Source organism: Lithobates pipiens, unplaced genomic scaffold, assembly GCF_037356315.1.
Source record: "Lithobates pipiens isolate NorthernLeopardFrog02 unplaced genomic scaffold, aLitPip1_a1.2 Scaffold_30, whole genome shotgun sequence".
NCBI lineage: Eukaryota > Metazoa > Chordata > Amphibia > Anura > Ranidae > Lithobates > Lithobates pipiens.
This window is the reverse complement of record NW_027507791.1, coordinates 123,605,457-123,625,263: the sequence shown is the minus strand read 5'-3', so window position 1 is coordinate 123,625,263 and position 19,807 is coordinate 123,605,457. Positions and strand designations below refer to the sequence as shown.

Genomic DNA, 19,807 nt, shown 5'->3' with positions numbered 1-19,807 from the left:
ATTTTGTCAAGGGCAGCTCCAATATTTCTATCCTAATAGAGTATCTCACAAAATTGAGTACACCCCTCACATTTTTGTAAATATTTTATTATAGGTTTTTTTAATGTGACAACACTGAAGAAATGACACTTTGCTACAATGTAAAGTAGTGAGTGTACAGCTTGTATAACAGTGTAAATTTGCTGTCCCCCTCAAAATAACTCAACAGCCATTACTGTCTAAACCGCTGGCAACAAAAGTGAGTACACCCCTAAGTGAAAATGTCCAAATTGGGCCCAAGAAGTCAATATTTTGTGTGGCCGAGATTATTTTCCAGCGCTGTCTTTACCCTCTTGGGCATGGAGTTCACCAGAGCTTCATAGGTTGCCACTGGAAACCTCTTCCACTCCTCCATGATGACATCACAGAGTTGGTGGACGTTAGAGACCTTGAGCTCTTTCACCTTCCGTTTGAGGATGCCCCACAGATGCTCAATAGAGTTTAGGTCTGGAGACATGCTTGGCCAGTCCAGCACCTTTACCCTCAGCTTCATTAGCAAGGCAGTGGTCATCTTGGAGGCGTGTTTGGGGTTGTTATCACGATAGATTACTGCCCTGTGGCCCAGTCTCCAAAGGGAGGGGATTGTGCTCTGCTTCAGTATGTCACAGTACATGTTGTCATTCATGGTTTCCTCAATGAACTGTAGCTCCCCAGTGCCTGCAGCACTCATGCAGCCCCAAACCATGACACTCCAACCACCATGCTAGAATGTAGGCAAAACACACTTGTTTTTGTACTCCTCATCTGGTTGTCTCCACACACGCTTGACACCGTCTGAACCAAATAAGTTTATCTTGGTCTCATCAGACGGCAGGACATTGTTCCAGTAATCCAGTCTGCTTATCTTTAGCAAACTGTTTGTGGGCCTTCTTCTGCGTCATCTTTAGAGGAGGCTTGCTTCTGGAACGAAAGCCATGCAGAACAATTTGATGCAGTGTGTGGCGTATGCTCTGAGCACTGACAGGCTGAATCCCCCCACCCCTTCAATCTCTGCAGCAATCATGTGTCTATTTCCCAAAGACAACCTCTGGATATGTCGCTGAGCACGTGCACTCAACTTCTTTGGCCGACCATGGCGAGGCCTGTTCTGAGTGGAATGTGTCCTGTTAAACCACTGTATGGTCTTGGCCATCTTCTTATAGCCTAGGCCATCTTTATGTAGAGCAACAATTCTTTTTTTCAGATCCTCAGAGAGTTTTTTCCCATGAGGTGCCATATTGAACTTTTAGTGACCAGTATGAGAGAGTGAGAGCGATAACACAAAATTTAACACACCTGCTCCCCATTCACACCTGAGACCTTGTAACACTAATGAGTTAGATAAAGAAACACCACCGCTCCAGGCAGGTCAACCGGAACTGAAACCTCTCCTCCAGTATTAGAAGCCCCAGGTGCTGGCAATGCATGTAGCAATGAAGATAGAGAGAAAACTATGAACAGCCGCACTTCAAAAGAAATTTTGCCTTTTATTAAAAAATCAGGATACAAAATACAGGCCACTGCAGGGCGGACAGAAGAACTGACGCATTTCACACTACAAACAGTGCTTACTCATAGCAGCTATGGCCTGTATTTTGTGATCCTGTTTTTTGAATAGAAGGCAAAATTAATTTTGGAGTATGGATGTCCAGAATGTTCTCTCTAGCTTCATTAACACTAATGAATTACATGACACCAGGGATGGAAATGGCTAATTGGGCCCATTTTGGACATTTTCACTTAGGGGTGTACTCACTTTTGTTGCCAACGGTTTAGACATTAATGGCTGTGTGTTGAGTTATTTTGAGGGGACAGCAATTTTACACTGTCATACAAGCTGCACACTTACTTCTTTACATTGTAGCAAAGTGTAATTTCTTCAGTGTTGTCACATAAAAAGATATAATAAAATATTTACAAAAATGTGAGGGGTGTACTCACTTTTGTGAGATACTATAGTTTCTATTTACCTATATATTATATGCTTGATCAAAACTATAAAAGTTTCAGACTCGGTATTCAGTAATATTTTCAGTTATTTTTATCTAATCCAACAGGACATTCTTTAACAAAATCTTTAAGTGCTATCGTGCTTCCTACCTAAATAACTTAGCTGCTGTTTTTGGCTTGAGATGTTTTTTCTGCAGCCAATAAACTCTCCAGCATGTTATCCTATATGTTCATGCACACATAGCTGTTATCAGCAGTTTTTGGCAGGGGCATTTTCTCGCTGGGATAAAACCCCAGAATTAGTGGGTTTTGAGCAGAGTTTTTCAGCTGAAAAAAAGCTTAAAAACCGCCAAAAACAAAAACGCAGCTATTTTGCGTTTATCAGCGTCTGTGAGCCGTAAGCTTTTGTGGGAGTATAGTTTTGTTGAAAAAAGCTAAACAAACGCTACAGCTAAAAAATGCTGGAAAACTCATTCTACAGCTAACGCCATTGGCTTTTTTTATAACGTTCAGTGTGCACGAGGCCTTAAAGTTAGCTATTAGACAATTGCAAAAAACTGCCAGACTGCAAAAAAAAAAAAAAAAGAAAAGAAAAAAAAATTAAACAAAAAACGTGTGCTCGAATGCACCTGCTGGTGTAAATAGTGCTTTATTATACAAATATGCAGGCATGCAAGTGTCACCTGTCATTTCCCCGCAACATCTTGGGATCAAAATATCTGTAGTCATCTGTTTCCTGTAGGTTGAAAAGCATATTCTACATGAGCACATTAAAAAATTGAATACACAGCGATAGTGGTAGTAGTTAGCAGTTAACTACTAACTATATTAAGACCTGTATAAAGGAGAGCTTTCACAGACACATGCACAGATAACATATTTTTGCTGTTATCACTGGCCATTAAAAGAACATGGAGACCCACAACTGGAGACCACCCGGTCTATTGTGTAGCAATTCAGCTTCAGCCTGTCTCCTCTAGAGCCACACCCCCTAAGGCGTTTCACCCACTCACAGGCTTAATCATGTGGTGCTGCTGTTACACCGCATATTCTTGCTTGTTCACATCTGTATTGAGAGCACAGTTAGTACTTTCACCTTGTGTTTGGATTGGATTCCTCTCACTATCCATAGTTAAATAGTTAGTTGGGAACTGTGTGAAGTGCTACATATATAATAAAATGTAATAAATGGTTTAATAACCCATGTACCACAAAATAATTCAATGACTCCATGTAAGTGTATTTGCCTAATTCATAAAGTGGCCAATAGGCTTAAATTGAAACTTTAGTCATAACAGCTTGATAACAAATAATGTTCTTCAGCAAGGGACATACATTCCACATTAAAGAGGAGTTCTGCCCTCCCCAGCAAAAATGTTTAAGTCAGCAGCTACACATACTGCAACTACGCACGTGAAGTGCAGAGTGAAACAGTATATTTGTGGATTTTAAACAGCATAGCAACTTATTTGTAATGTTTTACATAGCTATACCTGCAAAAGGGGCCAGCCTGAAGTGATCCAGGAGGACCTAATTTTATACTAGTTCCACTTTTAGTGAAATTTGATTTTCTTCCTGTTGACAGCCTCCAAAGTGTTTCTCCTGATTGACTCATTTTAGATTCACCTACTAAAACCAACAGTGCACCATTTGTTTGTGATAGCTCTTTTCTTATTTCTCTTATTTAACCACTTGTCGACTGGGCCATAGCCAAAATAACGTCTACGGCGTGGTTGGCTAGTTCTAGGAGGATGTCCTCCCGAACTTGCGCTTCCCGCACGCACCAGGGAGCGGCCGTGATTGCCGGGGCCCCCAGACCTGGCGCATCACAAAATGGGGAAAAGGGCTGATGACAGTGGCCCTGTACCACGTGATCGCTCCGTCCAATGACGGAGTGATCACTTGTCAACAAATCAGTGCATGTCCGGTTGAGATCTGTCCTCACACGCAATTGATACAGCGCGCCGGGAGCCGGTGCAACAGCGCTTTGGGCTGAATCTGATGTGCCCACAGTGCTGACCAGTGCTCATCCATGCCGCCTACATGCCCATCCGTGTTTCCTACATGCCCGTGCCACATCAGTGCCCATCCGTACCCCATCAGCTCTCATCTGTGCCACATCAGCACACATCCATGCCACATCAGTGCTCACCCGTGTCACATCCATCATATCAGTGCTCATCCTGATAGTGCTCCCTGCATGTTGAGCCTTTGTATGTGGCCAGGCTGTGTAAAAGTCTCACACGTGTGGTATCGCCATACTCAGGAGGAGTAGCAGAATGTATTTTGGGGTGTAATTTTTGCTATGTGTTAGAAATATCTTTTAAACTGACCACTTTGTATATATATAAAAAAAAACAACTCAGATTTCCAAAAACTTGTGGAAAAAATTACATGTTCAAAAGACTCATTATGCCTCCTAGATTATGTGTTGGGATGTTTGCTTTACAAAATAGGGTCATTTTGTGGGTGTTTCCATTGTCCTGGTGCTCCAGGGCCTTCAAAAGTATAAAAGAGTAGTAATAGTAATAGTAGTAAATAGGCAGTCAAGAAATTAAATGTGTAAATTTATACTCCTAGAACGCCTGTCGATGCTCCCAACATGTTGGGCCTCTGTATGTGGTCTGGCTGTAAAAAAGTCCCACATATGTGGTATCGCCATACTCAAAAGGAGCAGAATGTGTTTTGGGCTGTAGTTACAAGAATGCATATGCCATGTGAGAGATAACCTGTTAATATGACAATTTTGTGAAAACAAAAAAGAAAAATCTTAATTTTGCAAAGAATTGTTGGAAAAAATGACAACTTCAAAAAACTCACCATGACTCTTACTAAATACCTTGAAATGTCTACTTTCCAAAAAGGGGTCATTTGGGGGGTATTTGTACTTTCCCGGCGTGTTAGTGTCTCAAAAAACGAGATAGGCCGTCAGTACATCAGGTGTGATCAATTTTTAGTGATTGGCACCATAGCTTGATTTTGGCTTTTTTTTTACCAAAGATATGTAGGAGTATACATTTTGACCATAATTTTATGATGAAAAATTACTAATTTGCCAAATTTTATAAACAGAAAATCAATTTTTTTACAAAATTTTCGGTCTTTTATGTCGCAAATAATAAAAAACCCAGTGGTGAATAAATACCACCAAAGTAAGCTCTATGTGAAAAAAAGGACTTAAATGTCATATGGGTGTTGCATGACTGAGTAGTTGTCATTTAAAATGTGAGCGCACCAAAAGCTCAAAGCCTGGTTAGGAAGGGGGTATAAGTGCCTAGTGAGCAAGTGGTTAAGGTGAGGTTTACCGCCTGAGAACCTGTGTGCTCCTGGGAGTGACGAGAAAAACCCAGCATCTCTGGGAATGGGGAGCAAGTAGTTTTCTTCAATTATCTGCTCAAGCATCCAGTCGCAAGCTGTCACAAGAGTCACACACATAAAGTACCTGATATTTCCCTACCTTCCAGGCAGGAGAATGGCATTGGTGAGAAGTAAAGTAGACAAGCTGCCATGCTAATGTGAACCTTTGGGTTTCCTTTAGCAAGAGCACTTGTTCACATTGTGCACATTATTATCATGCACACTGGGCTTAAAAAAAAACCTGCATTTACAGTGGTTTGAATTTTTTGTTCCAGCTGGTAAAAGAAGCTCTATGTTTACCTATGTGTCCATGCACACATAGGAATTTACATTTGTGATGCAGCACTGAGTTGCTTTAAATGACATTGTGCTGTCATGCAACGCTGTACCCAAATAAAATGTATGTCCTTTATTCCCCACAAAATGAGCTTTCTTATGGTGGTATTTAAACACCTCTGCATTTTTATTTTTTGGGCTATAAAAAAAATAAAGACCAACAATTTTGAAAAAAAAACAATATTTTTAACGTTCTGCTATAAAACATATGGTATTAAAAAATCCCAATCAGTGTATATTGATTGGTTTGCACAAAAGTTATAGTGTCTACAAACTATGGGGTATTTTTCTTTCTTTTTCTCTTATACCAGTAAGGGCGGCAATCAGCGACTTATAGCAGGACTGCAATATTGCCGCGGATATTCTGACACTTTTTGGGAACCAGTGACACTAATTCAGTGATCAGTGCTCAAAATATGCACTGTCACTGTAATAATGACACTGGCTGGGAAGGGGTTAAAATAAGGGGCGATCAAAGGGTTAACTGTGTGCCTAACCAGTGTTTTACTATACTGTGTGAGGTGCTTTTACTAGAGGAACACAAGTTCCATCCCTGTCAGAACGGTGATCTGCCTTGTTTACTCTGCCTGATGATCAGCGGGTGCCGGAGAATATTGTGTACCTCGTACCTGCTGATCATCTCCCGATGTGTGTAATCACTGCGGAAACGAGATGCCGGCGGTGCGTATGCACACCCCTTACAGAAAGTGTCAGATCATGTATATATACACGTGATCCGGAGGACAGGTACCGCCCTGTAGCAGTAAAACTGCTATATGGTGGACCTAAAGTAGTAAATACATTTTTTTACCATTAATTTACCATTTCATTTGTTTACCATTGAGACTTGAAATGTAGTGCAGGAATTTTGTACATAAATGTTTAATCAGCTTACAGTACCTTGAAAAAATATTCATACCCCTTGAAATTTTCCACATTTTGTCATGTTACAACCAAAAACTTAAATGTATCTTATTGGGATGTTATGTGATAGACCAACACAAAGTGGCACATAATGGTGAAGTGGAAGGAAAATGATAAATGGTTTTCAATTTTTTTTACAAATAAATATTTGAAAGGTGTGGCATACATTTGTATTCAGCCCCCCTGAGTCAATACTTTGTAGAACCACCTTTCTCTGCAATTACAGCTGCAAGTCTTTTGGATATGTCTCTACCAGCTTTGCACATCTAGAGAGTGATTTTTTTGCCCACTCTTCTTTGCAAAACAGCTCAAGCTCTGTCAGATTGGATAGAGAGCATTTGTGAACAGCAGATTTCAAGTCTTGTCACAGATTCTCAATTGTATTTAGGTCTGGACTTTGACTGGGTCATTTTAACACATGAATATTCTTTGATCTAAACCATTCCATTGTAGCTCTGGCTGTACGTTTAGGGTTGTTGTCCTGCTGGAAGATGAACCTCCGCCCCAGTCTCAAGTCTTTTGCAGACTCCAACAGGTTTTCTTCTAAGATTGCCCTGTATTTGGCTCCATCCATCTTCCCATCAACTCTGACCAGCTTCCCTGTCCCTGCTGTAAAAAGCATCCCCACAAAATGATGCTACCACCACCATGTTTCAAGGTGGGGGTGGTCTGTTCAGGGTGATGTGCAGTGTTAGTTTTCCAACACACATAGCGTTTTTCTTTTAGGCCAAAAAGTTAAATTTCGGTCTCATCTGACTAGAGCACCTTCATCCACATGTTTGCTGTGTCCCCAACATGGCTTCTTGCAAACTGTAAACGGGACATCTTATGATTTTCTTTCAACAATGGCTTTCTTCTTACCACTTTTCCATAAAGGCCAGATTTGTGGCGTGTGCGACTAATAGCTGTCCTGTGGAGAGATTCTCCCATCTGAGCTGTGGATCTCTGCACCTCCTCCTGAGTTACCATGAGCTTCTTGGTTGCTTTGCTGATTAATGCTCTCCTTGCCCGGCCTGTCAGTTTAGGTGGACGGGCAGGTTTTGGTAGGGTTGCAGCTGTGCCATACTCTTTCCATTGTGACCTGTCTGGTGTGTTCCTTGGCCTTCATGATGCTGTTTGTTCACTCTATCAAACCTCTGAGGGCTTCACAGAACAGCTGTATTTATACTGAGATTAAATTACACACAGGTGGGCTCTATTTACTAATTAGGTGACTTCTGAAGGCAAATGGTTCCACTAGATATTAGTTAGGGGTATCAGAGTAAAGGGCTGAATACAAATGTACACTACACTTTTCATATATTTACTTGTAAAAAAATGTTGAAAACCATTTTATAATTTTCTTTGCACTTTACGTTTTTGGTTGTAACATGGCAAAATGTCGAAAATTTCAAGAGATATGAATACTTTTTCAAGGCACTGTAGGCTGCAGCATTTTTTTTACATCAGCTTTGCTTTCTATGGGTATGTAAAGTCATAATTTTGATCACTTCAACCTTCCAAAGGTTTTGGGTTGCTCTACTGACACATATGGAAAATAAATAACAGTAGAGTGGTGAACAAGGCACAATAGAAAACTACAGCCAGACAGGAAGCTTCAAAAATATCATTTTCACTTGTCCCTAGCATACTGTACATATTTTCACATATTTCGCTCCAGATCCATTTACAAAAGGTGTTCACTTTATAAAGAACCAATTTCCAAATCAAAGTGTAATATGAAATACTATTAAGTTTAAGTAAAAAAGTGATCAAACACAGTTTGGCTCTGGATATAGGTTAGACAAGTACATGGAGATCAAGCTTTGTATACAAACACATGGCCCCCAGAGCCATCAGTTTACGAGCTCCTGGCAATGGAAGCAACTTTAAGGAGGGCGTCCGGTTGGGGCCAGAGTCATTTCCAAAACACATTTTTTCTAATTCCCTTTTTAACTTGCAGCTGGGAGCAAATAAAATAAAGCCACCAATAACAAAAACACAAATATACAAAAAGGAAAATAAAAACAACTGGTAGGAACAGAGTGATCCAGAAACACTTTAATATATTTATGATGCTTGGAAACGAGAGGTAATAACGTAGACCTAAGGCTGGCAAAACAGCTGCAAACATTATATGCCTACTTTGAGGTTATAAATATCAAGAAAAACCTCAGATTTTACTAAGTAAATTATAACCTGTTGTCTCGAATACTTTGATCTGGCTTTATTTATTATTTCAGTGTCACATGCTTTTCTGTAACTGTAGATTACATACGGGAAAGGCCAAGGTACTAATTTACCAATATTGTAAATCTAACTGTTACTTACCGGGTTGGATTTCACCTCCATTAGGCTATCAAGAACGCGGGTCACTGGCAAGTTCTACAAAGATAAAGACTGACAGGTATGAACAGGGGCACAATAAATATATAGAGAGATTTGTCACTATTCAGTGTAGCCACAAAGCTTTAAAGGGAAACATAGTAGATACAGTATGTGAATGCATCAGCTAAAGTATAACTTCAGTCATAACATTTTCTAGTATGGAGTGGGGTTATAGCCCCTCACAGTCAGGTCTTTATTGATGCTTGTGTCCTAGCTGGGGAGACCTAAGTGAGACATAGGTGAGATGAAGGAACACTTCTAACAAGCTTAATAGCTCTGGCAAGACAGCTCCCACGGAACAGGGGCACCCAACATTTGCTCAAACCAAAAAAATATAGAAAGGAGCACCAAACCAAAACCTGATAAATAAGTCCAAGATAATTGTAATTGCTGGTAAAGAAAGTCATATAGAAACAGCCAACGTATTTTCAGGGCAACAATTCGCTTTTTTTTATCAGGGCTCAACACACGCACAAAAAAATATCACATGGAATAACAACTTGACAACAGTTGCTTGGCAGCAATGGAGCATACTTGTTTGGTGACAACTGACTTAAGGAGAATCCCCCCCCCCCCCCCCCGTTTGCAGGCATTTCCTCTTACATACTGTTGTGTCTCTGGAACAAGAAGTTCAAGGGACTCCGTGATATGGACCAATAAAAACCATGTTGTAATCCTTCTAAATCTATCCTAAACTCAGCAAAAAGTTTTTACTGGATGCTACAGTTTTACATTTATGTAAAAATACATAAAAAAAAAAAAAACGCAGATAATTAATAAGTATACAATGCAGTGCAAGGGAAGTGAGTACAGTACGCGTTTCTAAAGAATTGCATTAAAACTGTTGCTTTGCCCTGCATAGGTAAAACCCAGCCTAATTTTTGAATTATTTTACTTCGAACCATAGAGATCCCTAAACCTTTATGGTTTAAATCAAAGTGCACATTATTTTAACTAGATTACAATTCGTGTCATTTGACAAGTATAGCAGTTAAGCACACACATGCAAGGCATATTTAAGCTGCTGGGAAGTTCTATGTAGCTTAAACAGTGTTATCGATATTATTATGTCAAAGCATCCATGCCAGCATTACAACTTCATCACAGCTGGGAAGCTAGAAGCTGCCTGTATTTGCTGTCAAGAGTCTCAAACTTCTGGCTTGGAGTTGAGAAATGTAGGGAGCCCAGTCTTGTCCCATGGCTTAATCTTATATTGATGACTGATGTCTGTAGTATTATGTTTGGCGTAAATAAATACAATATGGTAAAGCTCTCATTTAAATTTCCATATACGCATACATTACTAACTATATATATATTCACATCTTGCAGCTGACGTTCTGGGAAGAGCAGACACATTTACTAAGGGCACAGCGGGAGATGTGACAGAAGGTTCTGTACCCAGTGCGTGTATCAAATGTCCAAACACATTCACAAAGCTTCTTGTTTTGAGCAGCCAAAACAAACAGGATAGGGGAACTGGGCAGGATAGGAAGGCAGCTGCATTAACCCATATGTAGATGTGATGGATGGGAACACAAAGAGTTTCAGCAGTACAGAATTCAACAGTGGAATGGCAACATTAGTATCAATGCAATTACCATTAAACTGAATGCAGGCTGTGTGTTCTGTGCAGGACTGGACGGCCACACAGCTGTGTATTTGTGGTGCACCACAGTATAATGACATGCTGAAGACAGGGCTAAATTTACATTAAACCCTATCTGCAGTCACTCAGCACATGCAGCTCAATTACACTCTCGTCAGTGGTGGATGAGATTGTAGTTTACACTTGTCAAAATAAAGCCTACGCCATAGTCTGTTTACCTGCTGCTTTAAAACCAAGTTTTTCACCCCCTCCATGACAAACTGTGACCCCGTATTCATGACTCTGGAGAGCAGCCTGGAAGTAGAAAAAAGAAGGCAGGGTATAAAGAGATGCATCCTCTGTGCCAGATCCTCCACCCTGCACAGGCTGCAGAGAAGACCATCATTGTACCTGAATAAACAGTGTGTAGCTTTGAAGGCTTCAGTTGTGGATGTGTCTATGTAGTCTGTCTGACAGTAGAGGGAGAGGGAGCGTAGAAGGACAAGTGATCCTCTGTGGTGGAAGGGAACTGTGAAATGCCAACCTTGGCAGCTTTTCCAGCTTCCCATGGAATGGCATAGAAACACTAATTGGGATGGAATATGAAAGTCACAATACTACTAGGAGGGCTGCAGCCTACTTTAGGAGAGCAACAGGTCACATACAGGTGATTGTTGCAAGAGGACATTATGTAGTATAACTTGCAGAAGAACTACTATGTAGGAAACATAAAATGGGTTTTCCAAATTAAAGTGTTTGTAAAGTCTATTTTTTTTAGTTACAAATAACAAACGTGTTGTACTTACCTGCCCTGTGTAAGGCCTCTTGCACATGATACTCTTCCTGTTTGAGCATCTACTTTTTCAGACATTCTTTTTTGTATGTATTTGCGTGTATTTACGCGTAACTTATTTTTGCACTCTCCTTCTCACTATATGTAAATGGGCATTTGCGCGTATTTGTTCGCATGACGCGTAAATTACCAATTTTTTTTTTTACTGAAGAATGCACAGTGCTTACAATTAATGGGCTGTATTTTAGGTCAGGAAGAAAAAAAAAGTTGTACTGAGCTTTTTTCAAGCTGCAGTGTGCAAGAGGCCTAGAGGATTTGCACAGAGCAGCTCCGATCCTCCTATCAGGTCCCTCCTGTTGAGTGCCCCTCCCATAGCAAGGGGCTTGCTATGGGGGCACCCGAGCCGAGCCAAAGCTCCCGATGTCCATTCAAACACGGAGCTGCATCCCGATCCCGCCCTCTTTCCCTCCTCAATGGCTGACTTACTTTGATTGACAGCAGCAGGAGTCAATGGCATTGCGCTGCTGTCTCAGTCAATGAGGAGGGGAATCCTGTGGAGATACTCCTGCAACATCGCTGGATCTAGAGGGACCTCAGGTAAGTGTTAGGGGGCTGTTGCACACAATTGCCTTTACAATCACTTTAAAGGCATTAGAATAATTCAGTCACTCTACTAAGTTTCATGTGGAAAGTCACAACAGGTCATTGGCAACAATGTGGCAGGAGGATTGAGAAGGATTTCCACATATTCCAATATTCTATACATTGTTTTAAAATATATTTATTATTTTGTGTATCTCTTATTCTGCACCAAGCTTTAGAAGCCTTTGCAGTCAAACTTTATAAAATACTAGCTTGGAATTGTGTGGGATTATAGCGGTGCCACAATTCATAGAAAATCAATTTATATATAAAAAAAATTAAGTTTAATCACATAAAATTAAAAGATGGGTTCAATAAAAATACATTGTGAATGTATACATATATGTATACATATCGATCACTGGTGTCCAAAAATATAGATGTCAAAGCATGGTATTTGATCTTAACATGTTTCACCAGGAATTACTTCTTTAGGGGATTTACAGACCACCACTTTTCACAAAACTCCAAAAGACCATCAAAGAGTACGTCCACCACTATGTGGGAGGGAAGCTCTGGGTGACTACAGGGGACACAAGCGGACCATGTCAAATTATTTTATTAACAAGGAGTACTGCAAGGGTGTCAGATCAAGCTGCGGTAACCATTGGTTGAGATTCTCATAAAACAGCAAATAAATCCGCGATAAGAAGCCGCATTGGTCATCCTCACACTCCAGCCATTTGTTCGCGCCCGGCCGGCGACGTCAGACGTTGAATGAGTGGGGGACATAAGAGGCTGGCGTGTCAGCACTTTAGGTTTTCTAGTTGGACTGTGTGGTTGGTGCACATGGATTGAGTCTATTGAAATTGTTTCTTTTGCTTGCTGGCCCAACATGCTTTTTGATAGCTACCGAAAGGCTGGAATATGAGCGTGACCACTGCAAGTTCTTATCAAGGCTTTAATGGCTGTTTTATGCTAATATCAACCGATGGTTATAAACAAAGTGTACTGCAAGGCCGCCAGATCAAGCTGTGGTAACCATCAGTTGATATTAGCATAAAACAGCCACTAAAGCTAGAGGGATTCATGTGCACCAAATAATGTTAATCAGGAATAATCCATTGATACAGACACTACCGTTTAAGTTCAATGTACTACACAGTGCAACTAGAAGCAATAAGGTAGCAGTAAAATAAATCTCAAGAGAAATAGCTGATTAGGTTACCTAAAGCCAGGAAAAGATGCCGCAGTCGTCGCCCCTTAAATTCCAGCAGCTGACACGCTGGAAATGCTGGCTTCTTATGTCTCCCACTCGATCGGCCTCTAATGTTACTGGCTGGATGCAGACAAGTGGCTGGAATGTGAGGGTGACCACTGCGGCTTCTTATCATGGCTTTAGTGGCTGTTTTATGCTAATATCAACCAATGGTTAGCACAACTTGATCTGGTGCCCCTGCAATACTCTTTGTTAATATCATAATTTCACATGGTCTGCTTGCTTCCCTCTCACAGTTTTGGATGTACTCGGTGACTCTGATGATCTTTTTGAGTTTTGTGAAAAGTGGTGATTTCTAAATCCCCTGAAGAAGCCATTCCTGGCGAAACATGTTGGGATCAAACACCACGCTTTGACTCTCTATATTTTTGGACACCAGTGATCGATGATATGTTATATATACATTTATATTGTATTTTTATTGAACCCATCTTTTAACTTTATGTGAATAAACTTCATTCCTTTATAAGATACTAATTCATAAGCAGGGTCAGAACTGGGTAAAATGAAAATGTTTCTTTTAATATGAAAATAATTAAAAACGTATTGTGTGGAAAAGACTTCACATTTGTGTTTTTTAATTACCGCGTTAAATCTATCTGATGTAAATGTAACTATAAAGATATTGTTGCTATAGCAATGTCATGTTGTGTGATGATATATACATTCTGCCTTGCAAGGGTGATTATGAAGTACAGCTTCTGAGACCCTTTCCTGTGTGTCTTGTGCTACCTTTTTTATTCCCATAATTATGTTGTCAGATTTAGAGTCCTTAGTAGAACTACAGCAGCAAATCAAAACGAATGCCGTCATTGCCCCAAAACAAGGATGCTGCCAGTCACGTAATAGTTATCTGAGAGACCCAATGCAGTGAATGACTTTGTGGAGGCTTCTGACAAGCCCCCTCTTTTTTGTGCTGGATGCATTAAGATAAAATACCTTCTGACTTTATAACCACTTTAAGAACTGTCAATGTGTAACAGACAGACACAACTCTTGAACGTATGCATTGTCTGCACTTGTTGCAAATAAGGAAAGAAAAAATGTTGACTGAATTACTATAATACTGTTATTATTGGAAAATGAGCACATTCTCTGTTCTATTTTACTTCATACCCTTTTACCCCTACAAAACATTATTACAAATTATGAAAGCTAGAACATTTCATTTTATGAAGTCCAACTAGTAAAATACATGCTAACAACACAAGTACATTTCTTACCCTTTGGATTTAGTTGCAGAAAGACCATAGCTTGCCGGTGCTGATGCCATCTTTGCAAATGCTCTAATTCAAAGAAAAAAACATTTAACAGACCATGTTACTGTGATAACAAAGAAATGCAGTACTTTGGTTAGTGGTAACTACAGAATGCATAAAAACTGTACAGCTTACTTCCACTGTTTGATGTAATTTAAAGGAGCCAAATTGCATCCTGCATCCTCAAGTGCTTTCTTATACTGATCCAGGTCAGTCTGATACAGGGGGATATAAGAAATAACATAAAATAAATGTACAGCAAGAAGAGTCCTTCGGCTCCCCAAACCCTCTGCTACAATTGAAATTCATTAATTACAGTTGGACTCATATTAATGCAAAAGTATTCTATTAGAGTTTCAAAGGAAAAACAAAAAAGAAAATACAAAAAAGTTGAGAAGACATGCAAGATAACATTCATTTTATACCATCTAAAAAAGGTATTCTAGGATAATAATGATCAGATGGAGATATAAAAACATAATTCAATTGATGAATTAAGCTGTATAACCATGAACAAATGCGTCTTACTGAAGAATGAGATATAAGGTAATCGTATATCTTCTGGAATTAGATCTGATTAGAACTGGCACATGTAAGTATGCAGGCATCTGGGGTAAAGCTGTCCACATAGACCATCCCCCGCACCGCCGGCTCTTACTGCTGTCAAACTGCAATCATGACCAGGAAGACTACCCTGCAGTAGAGCGATCTGAAAGAGAGGCTTGAAGCACTTGTGGAGCACAGCGTGGAAAGGATGACATTGATGGTGGTGTGGAGGATGATCTACGTGGACAGCTTTAGCCCACATGCCTGCACACTTAGATGTGCCTGTTTTAATCATCAACCATGTGAGTTGCTAAATGTTGTACCTTCATTAAATGTAACCATATTGCCACACTTAGAGGCGCCTCTCTTCTCTTTTATATTCAGTTGCGACTTGTTGCTACTTGTATATCAAGTCAAAATCCATGAAAAAATTTTGCTCGTCTTGCAAAACGCTCTCAAACCAAGGTTTTAGTGTATTTTATTATCTAGGATTTGTATAGCACCAACAGTTTGCACAGCGCTTAACAGAATGAAGGCAGACATTACAGTTGCATTACAATTTGGTACTCAGAGGGCCCTGCTCCAATGTGTTTACCTCTTACTTACATAACCCAAGGCAGCTTTGAATATGCAACTCTCATTTCAAAACGTAACTTCTTCCCATCTGCACTATAGCTGAATGATGGCTACAGTGCAGACCTACTTTGCCGGGAGGCCATCATATGACATCCTCCTGTGCTTGAGCGGCCTTTGCGCCTCCTGTAGGTGCGCTCTGTGATCAGCGAGTCAATGAGACTCGGCTGATCACAGATCAGAGTAAGGGGTCCTTCCCGACCCCTTACCACATGATCAGCTGTCAGTCAATGACAGCTGATCATGTGATACAAATGCTAGGATAGCATGAGGAGAAAAAAAAAAGCTAATCATCGGCGGCTGTCAGAGGGACATTGGTCCCAATCAAGGAGAGCAGCTGCTGCCTTATCTGTGCCATCTGCCAGTGTCACCTACCAGTGCACAACAGTGCAGCCTACCAGTGCCCACCAGCGCCAATCAGTGCCCCCTATAAGTGCCTCATCACCAGTGCCACCCAATCAGTGCCTCCTTATTTGTGTCCATCAGTGCAGCTTCATAAGTGCATATCAATGAAGGAGAAAAATTATCTGCTTGCAAAATTTTATAACAGATTATGAAAATTGTGTTTGTTTTTTTCAAAATTTTCCATCTTTTTTGTTTGTTTAGCAAAAAATAATAACCCCAGCAGTGATTAAATACCACCAAAAGAAAGCTCCATTTGTGTGAAAAAAAATTATAAACATGTAATTTGGGTAGCGTTGCAAGACCGCACCAATTGTCATTCAAAGTGCGACAGCGCTAAAAACTGAAAATTGGTCTGGGCAGGTGGGTGGTTTAGGTGCCCAGTAAGCAAGTAGTTAAAACACACCAATTTCACTTTCAGCTCCCATTCACTGGCAGTGTAGTGGGAGCATACATTTTTTGTGTGTTTTTCCTGCAACACACATAGTGCAGGCCATCAATTGAAGTAGCTCATTTTGGCACGTTGTAGCTTGCACGATTTTCACTATGCATTTTTGCACATTGGAAAAACACACGTTGGCTTCCAATAATGTGTGGGGTGCTGTTAATGATTAATGAAACTACAAGGGCAACACCAGCTTTTATGGGAACATGTAGATGTGCATGGAGCCTCACTGTAAAACCAGTCTGGTATTTAATTCGATGCCACCCTCTAACTGTAGTGCAATTGTAGGAGGTAAAGAATAGAAGTTCCCATATTTCTTTCAGTAACGGATTACTTAGAGGAATCATCTTTATCCCCGGTAGATTTCCATTTGCACAGAAGCTTCCTTTTTATTCTAGACTGTGACACTATAAAACAATTCATAATTCATTCATGAATGTATTGGAAATATTTTCAGCAAAGTATAGTGCTGGCAGTACCTCTGATGGGGGCTGTGCAGACGTGATGTAATAGATCAAGAACAACCGCATCTTGTCTTCTGGAGTTCCAGCTACAAACAAACAGCAGGATATATATGAACATGTAAAACACGCAATAAAAGAAAACCATTTGCTGCTTGACCACAAGTAAATGGAATAATAAATTATCCCCAAGTCCAGCATAAAGTTTCAAAAGGTGTATGTGTAAATAGTTTGTAGTTGATTCACTCAGTCTTAGTGGCTGGATTACTGTTAAGTGCACCAATACGAACACATGTTTTTAGAGCATGCTGAAAAAACAGTCCTGCTGAGAACAAAGTGAAAAAGACCTATGTGACACAAACTATTGGAAAAATTACAAGGGCTTACCACTTAAATATAATATGAATGGCCCTGCTATTAAAGATAAAGCCAATAGGTCTCTCCATGAGCTTGTTGCCACTATGCAGCAAGTTAGGAAAAAGACTGCAAAAGAGGCCTATGGTTAAAAAAGGCAATATGCAAGCTTTCAGCTGGAGGAACTGAAAATGCCATGTGGATGATTGTATAGTACTGACCAGGGAAAAAGATGAAGTAGGAGGAGCTATGCATGATGTCACCCATGGCTATCTTCTTGGTTTGAAATGTACATACAGAGCACTCGTTATTTGCGCTCGATACAAGTTCTGGACTTGTAAAGCCCCGTACACACGAGCGGACTTTTCGACATCCAAACTCCGACGGACCGAGTCCGTCAGACTATCCGATCGTGTGTGGGCTGCAACGGACTTTAGCTTCGCCAAAGTCTGACGGACTTTAGAAATGAAGCATGCTTCAAATTTTCCCGACGGAACTCCGCCGGACCCGGTCCCCTTCGAAAAATTCGCTCGTGTGTGTGCTACTCCGACGGACTAAAACCGACGCTAGGGCAGCTATTGGCTACTGTCTATGAACTTCCTACGTCGAATCCAGTCGTACGTCATCACGTTCGACTCCGTCGGAGTTTGGTGTGATGGTGTGTGGTCAAGTCCGTTCGGTCGAAAAGTCCGCCAGAACTCCGTCGGAACTCCGTCGGAACTCCGGCGGAACTCCTTTGGAGGTCTGTCAGACTTAATCCCTCTCGTGTGTACGGGGCATAAGTGTTTTTGCATTATTTAATAAATGATTATCTAGCAGACATGACTATATTCTTTCTATTTGCTTTCATAAGCCGCTACTGTTATGGAGGAACAGCTCTCCTGGATCCATATTGGCCATAAGTAGACTTTTAGATCCTGATAAGGGAATGCTTGTTTGGCTGCCCTGTTGGTTCAGGGGTCATGCTTGTAAGGTGAGTGACCATCTATATATACGGTGGAGGTGCTGCACGTTTTATGACACCCAAGTGCTTTACCTTGAGGAACTATTTTGCACCATCTGGGAGCTTCAGGTCATGAACTTCATAGCAATAGCAGATTCTATTTGAGTGCACCAATTGAAAGCAATCAACCATGGGTAAAATAATTCAGATGTTATAAGGATACTTCTTATATTACTGGGATTGGTAAAGTCATCAAAATAAAAGTAGACCCTGCCTTTAGTAGTAGTCACTTGGACACAAGTACTTGAAAGATCTACATCAACGTCTTTAGAACAGACTGGGACAATAATCTACAATAGTGCCTACTAAAATATTTACACACCAGAGTTTGTATATATATCAAGTCATGCTTGGCATTTATTGACTGTTGAACCACAAAACTACCAACCAAATATTTATGGCTGTACATTGGCCCTAAATTTCCATTTTAAATATGTTACAAATAAACTTTAATGTACTGCTTGGTGCATCTGATACACAAATATACAAGCTGTGTCATGCAGACATCAGTCATGTGCAGTTAGAAACCCAATAAAAAAAAACACAAATACAGCTCAAAATCATGCAGGAATGGCCTTTTCTGAGAGCTATAGTTCAAACTGAAGCATGCTGCATTAGCATACACCTAGCAGTCTGCCTTATTCATTATATACTGCCACATTGGCATTATTTTTTTAAAGTCTTGCCCATTTCAGTCCCTCCACATATTTTTTGTATACATCAATGTAAGCTTTTGAAGTTTATCTGGGAATCTACCTGTCCTCAAATCAGTAAACAGGTTTTGTACGGCCGTGGCCTTTCGGTCCCTAACTTACAGGCCTACTATACTGCAGCAAACATAGCTCTGCTATCCCACCTCCATGAAACATACAAACTACCGCTATAGACCACAATTGATCTTGTTGACTCCGATCCTATACCAGTCTCATCCCTAACCTGGCTCCCCCCTATTCATCACCTGGCCATGTTGAGCCCACTCTGTACGATTATGGGACATTGCTACGGTAATTATTCCCTCCAAGCTTGCGAAATCTAGGCCAATTTTCCTGGTGGACTTTGGATTCACGGACATTCACTCCCTGTTTACCCCTAAGATAATGACATTTGACGCTTTGCATTATCAGAATATTCCCTTACAAGAACACTATAGCTACCTACAACTTAGGTATTTTTTTCAACAACTCATTAAATCTCACCCTACCTCATATACTCTGACCTCTTTTGAGAGCCTATGTAGAGCCAGACCCCATTCCCTGGGCCTAATATCGTTGATATATTTATCTATAATTTCTGCAAAAAAGCCTCCATTAAGACCCTATCATCTCCAATGGGAAAAAGAACTGGGGAGGCAGTTAGAATCAGAGGACTGTCAGAATATGGCTACTTTCACACTGAAAGCGCACAGTGTTAGCAGTAAAGTGCTGCTAGTTGTAGCTGCGCTTTTTGGCCGATAGACTTAACTCCTGCTAGTGGCCGAAGAAATGGTTAAAAGTGCCCGTGTTGCAGCACT

The 19,807-nt window shown here is 40.5% G+C and overlaps 1 protein-coding gene across 1 annotated transcript in view; it reads right to left on the bottom strand.

The window, feature by feature from the left end:
• SCFD1 (sec1 family domain containing 1) overlaps window positions 1-19,807 on the bottom strand; it is a 210,123-nt gene that overhangs the window by 18,970 nt on the left and 171,346 nt on the right. The window contains exons 16-21 of the mRNA XM_077464793.1: window positions 16,959-17,029; window positions 14,589-14,668; window positions 14,418-14,480; window positions 10,780-10,855; window positions 8,896-8,949; window positions 2,652-2,704 (exon numbers count right to left, since the gene is read on the bottom strand). Of these exons, the coding sequence (XP_077320919.1) occupies window positions 2,652-2,704; window positions 8,896-8,949; window positions 10,780-10,855; window positions 14,418-14,480; window positions 14,589-14,668; window positions 16,959-17,029 (397 nt within the window). The remainder of the gene's footprint in view (window positions 1-2,651; window positions 2,705-8,895; window positions 8,950-10,779; window positions 10,856-14,417; window positions 14,481-14,588; window positions 14,669-16,958; window positions 17,030-19,807) is intronic.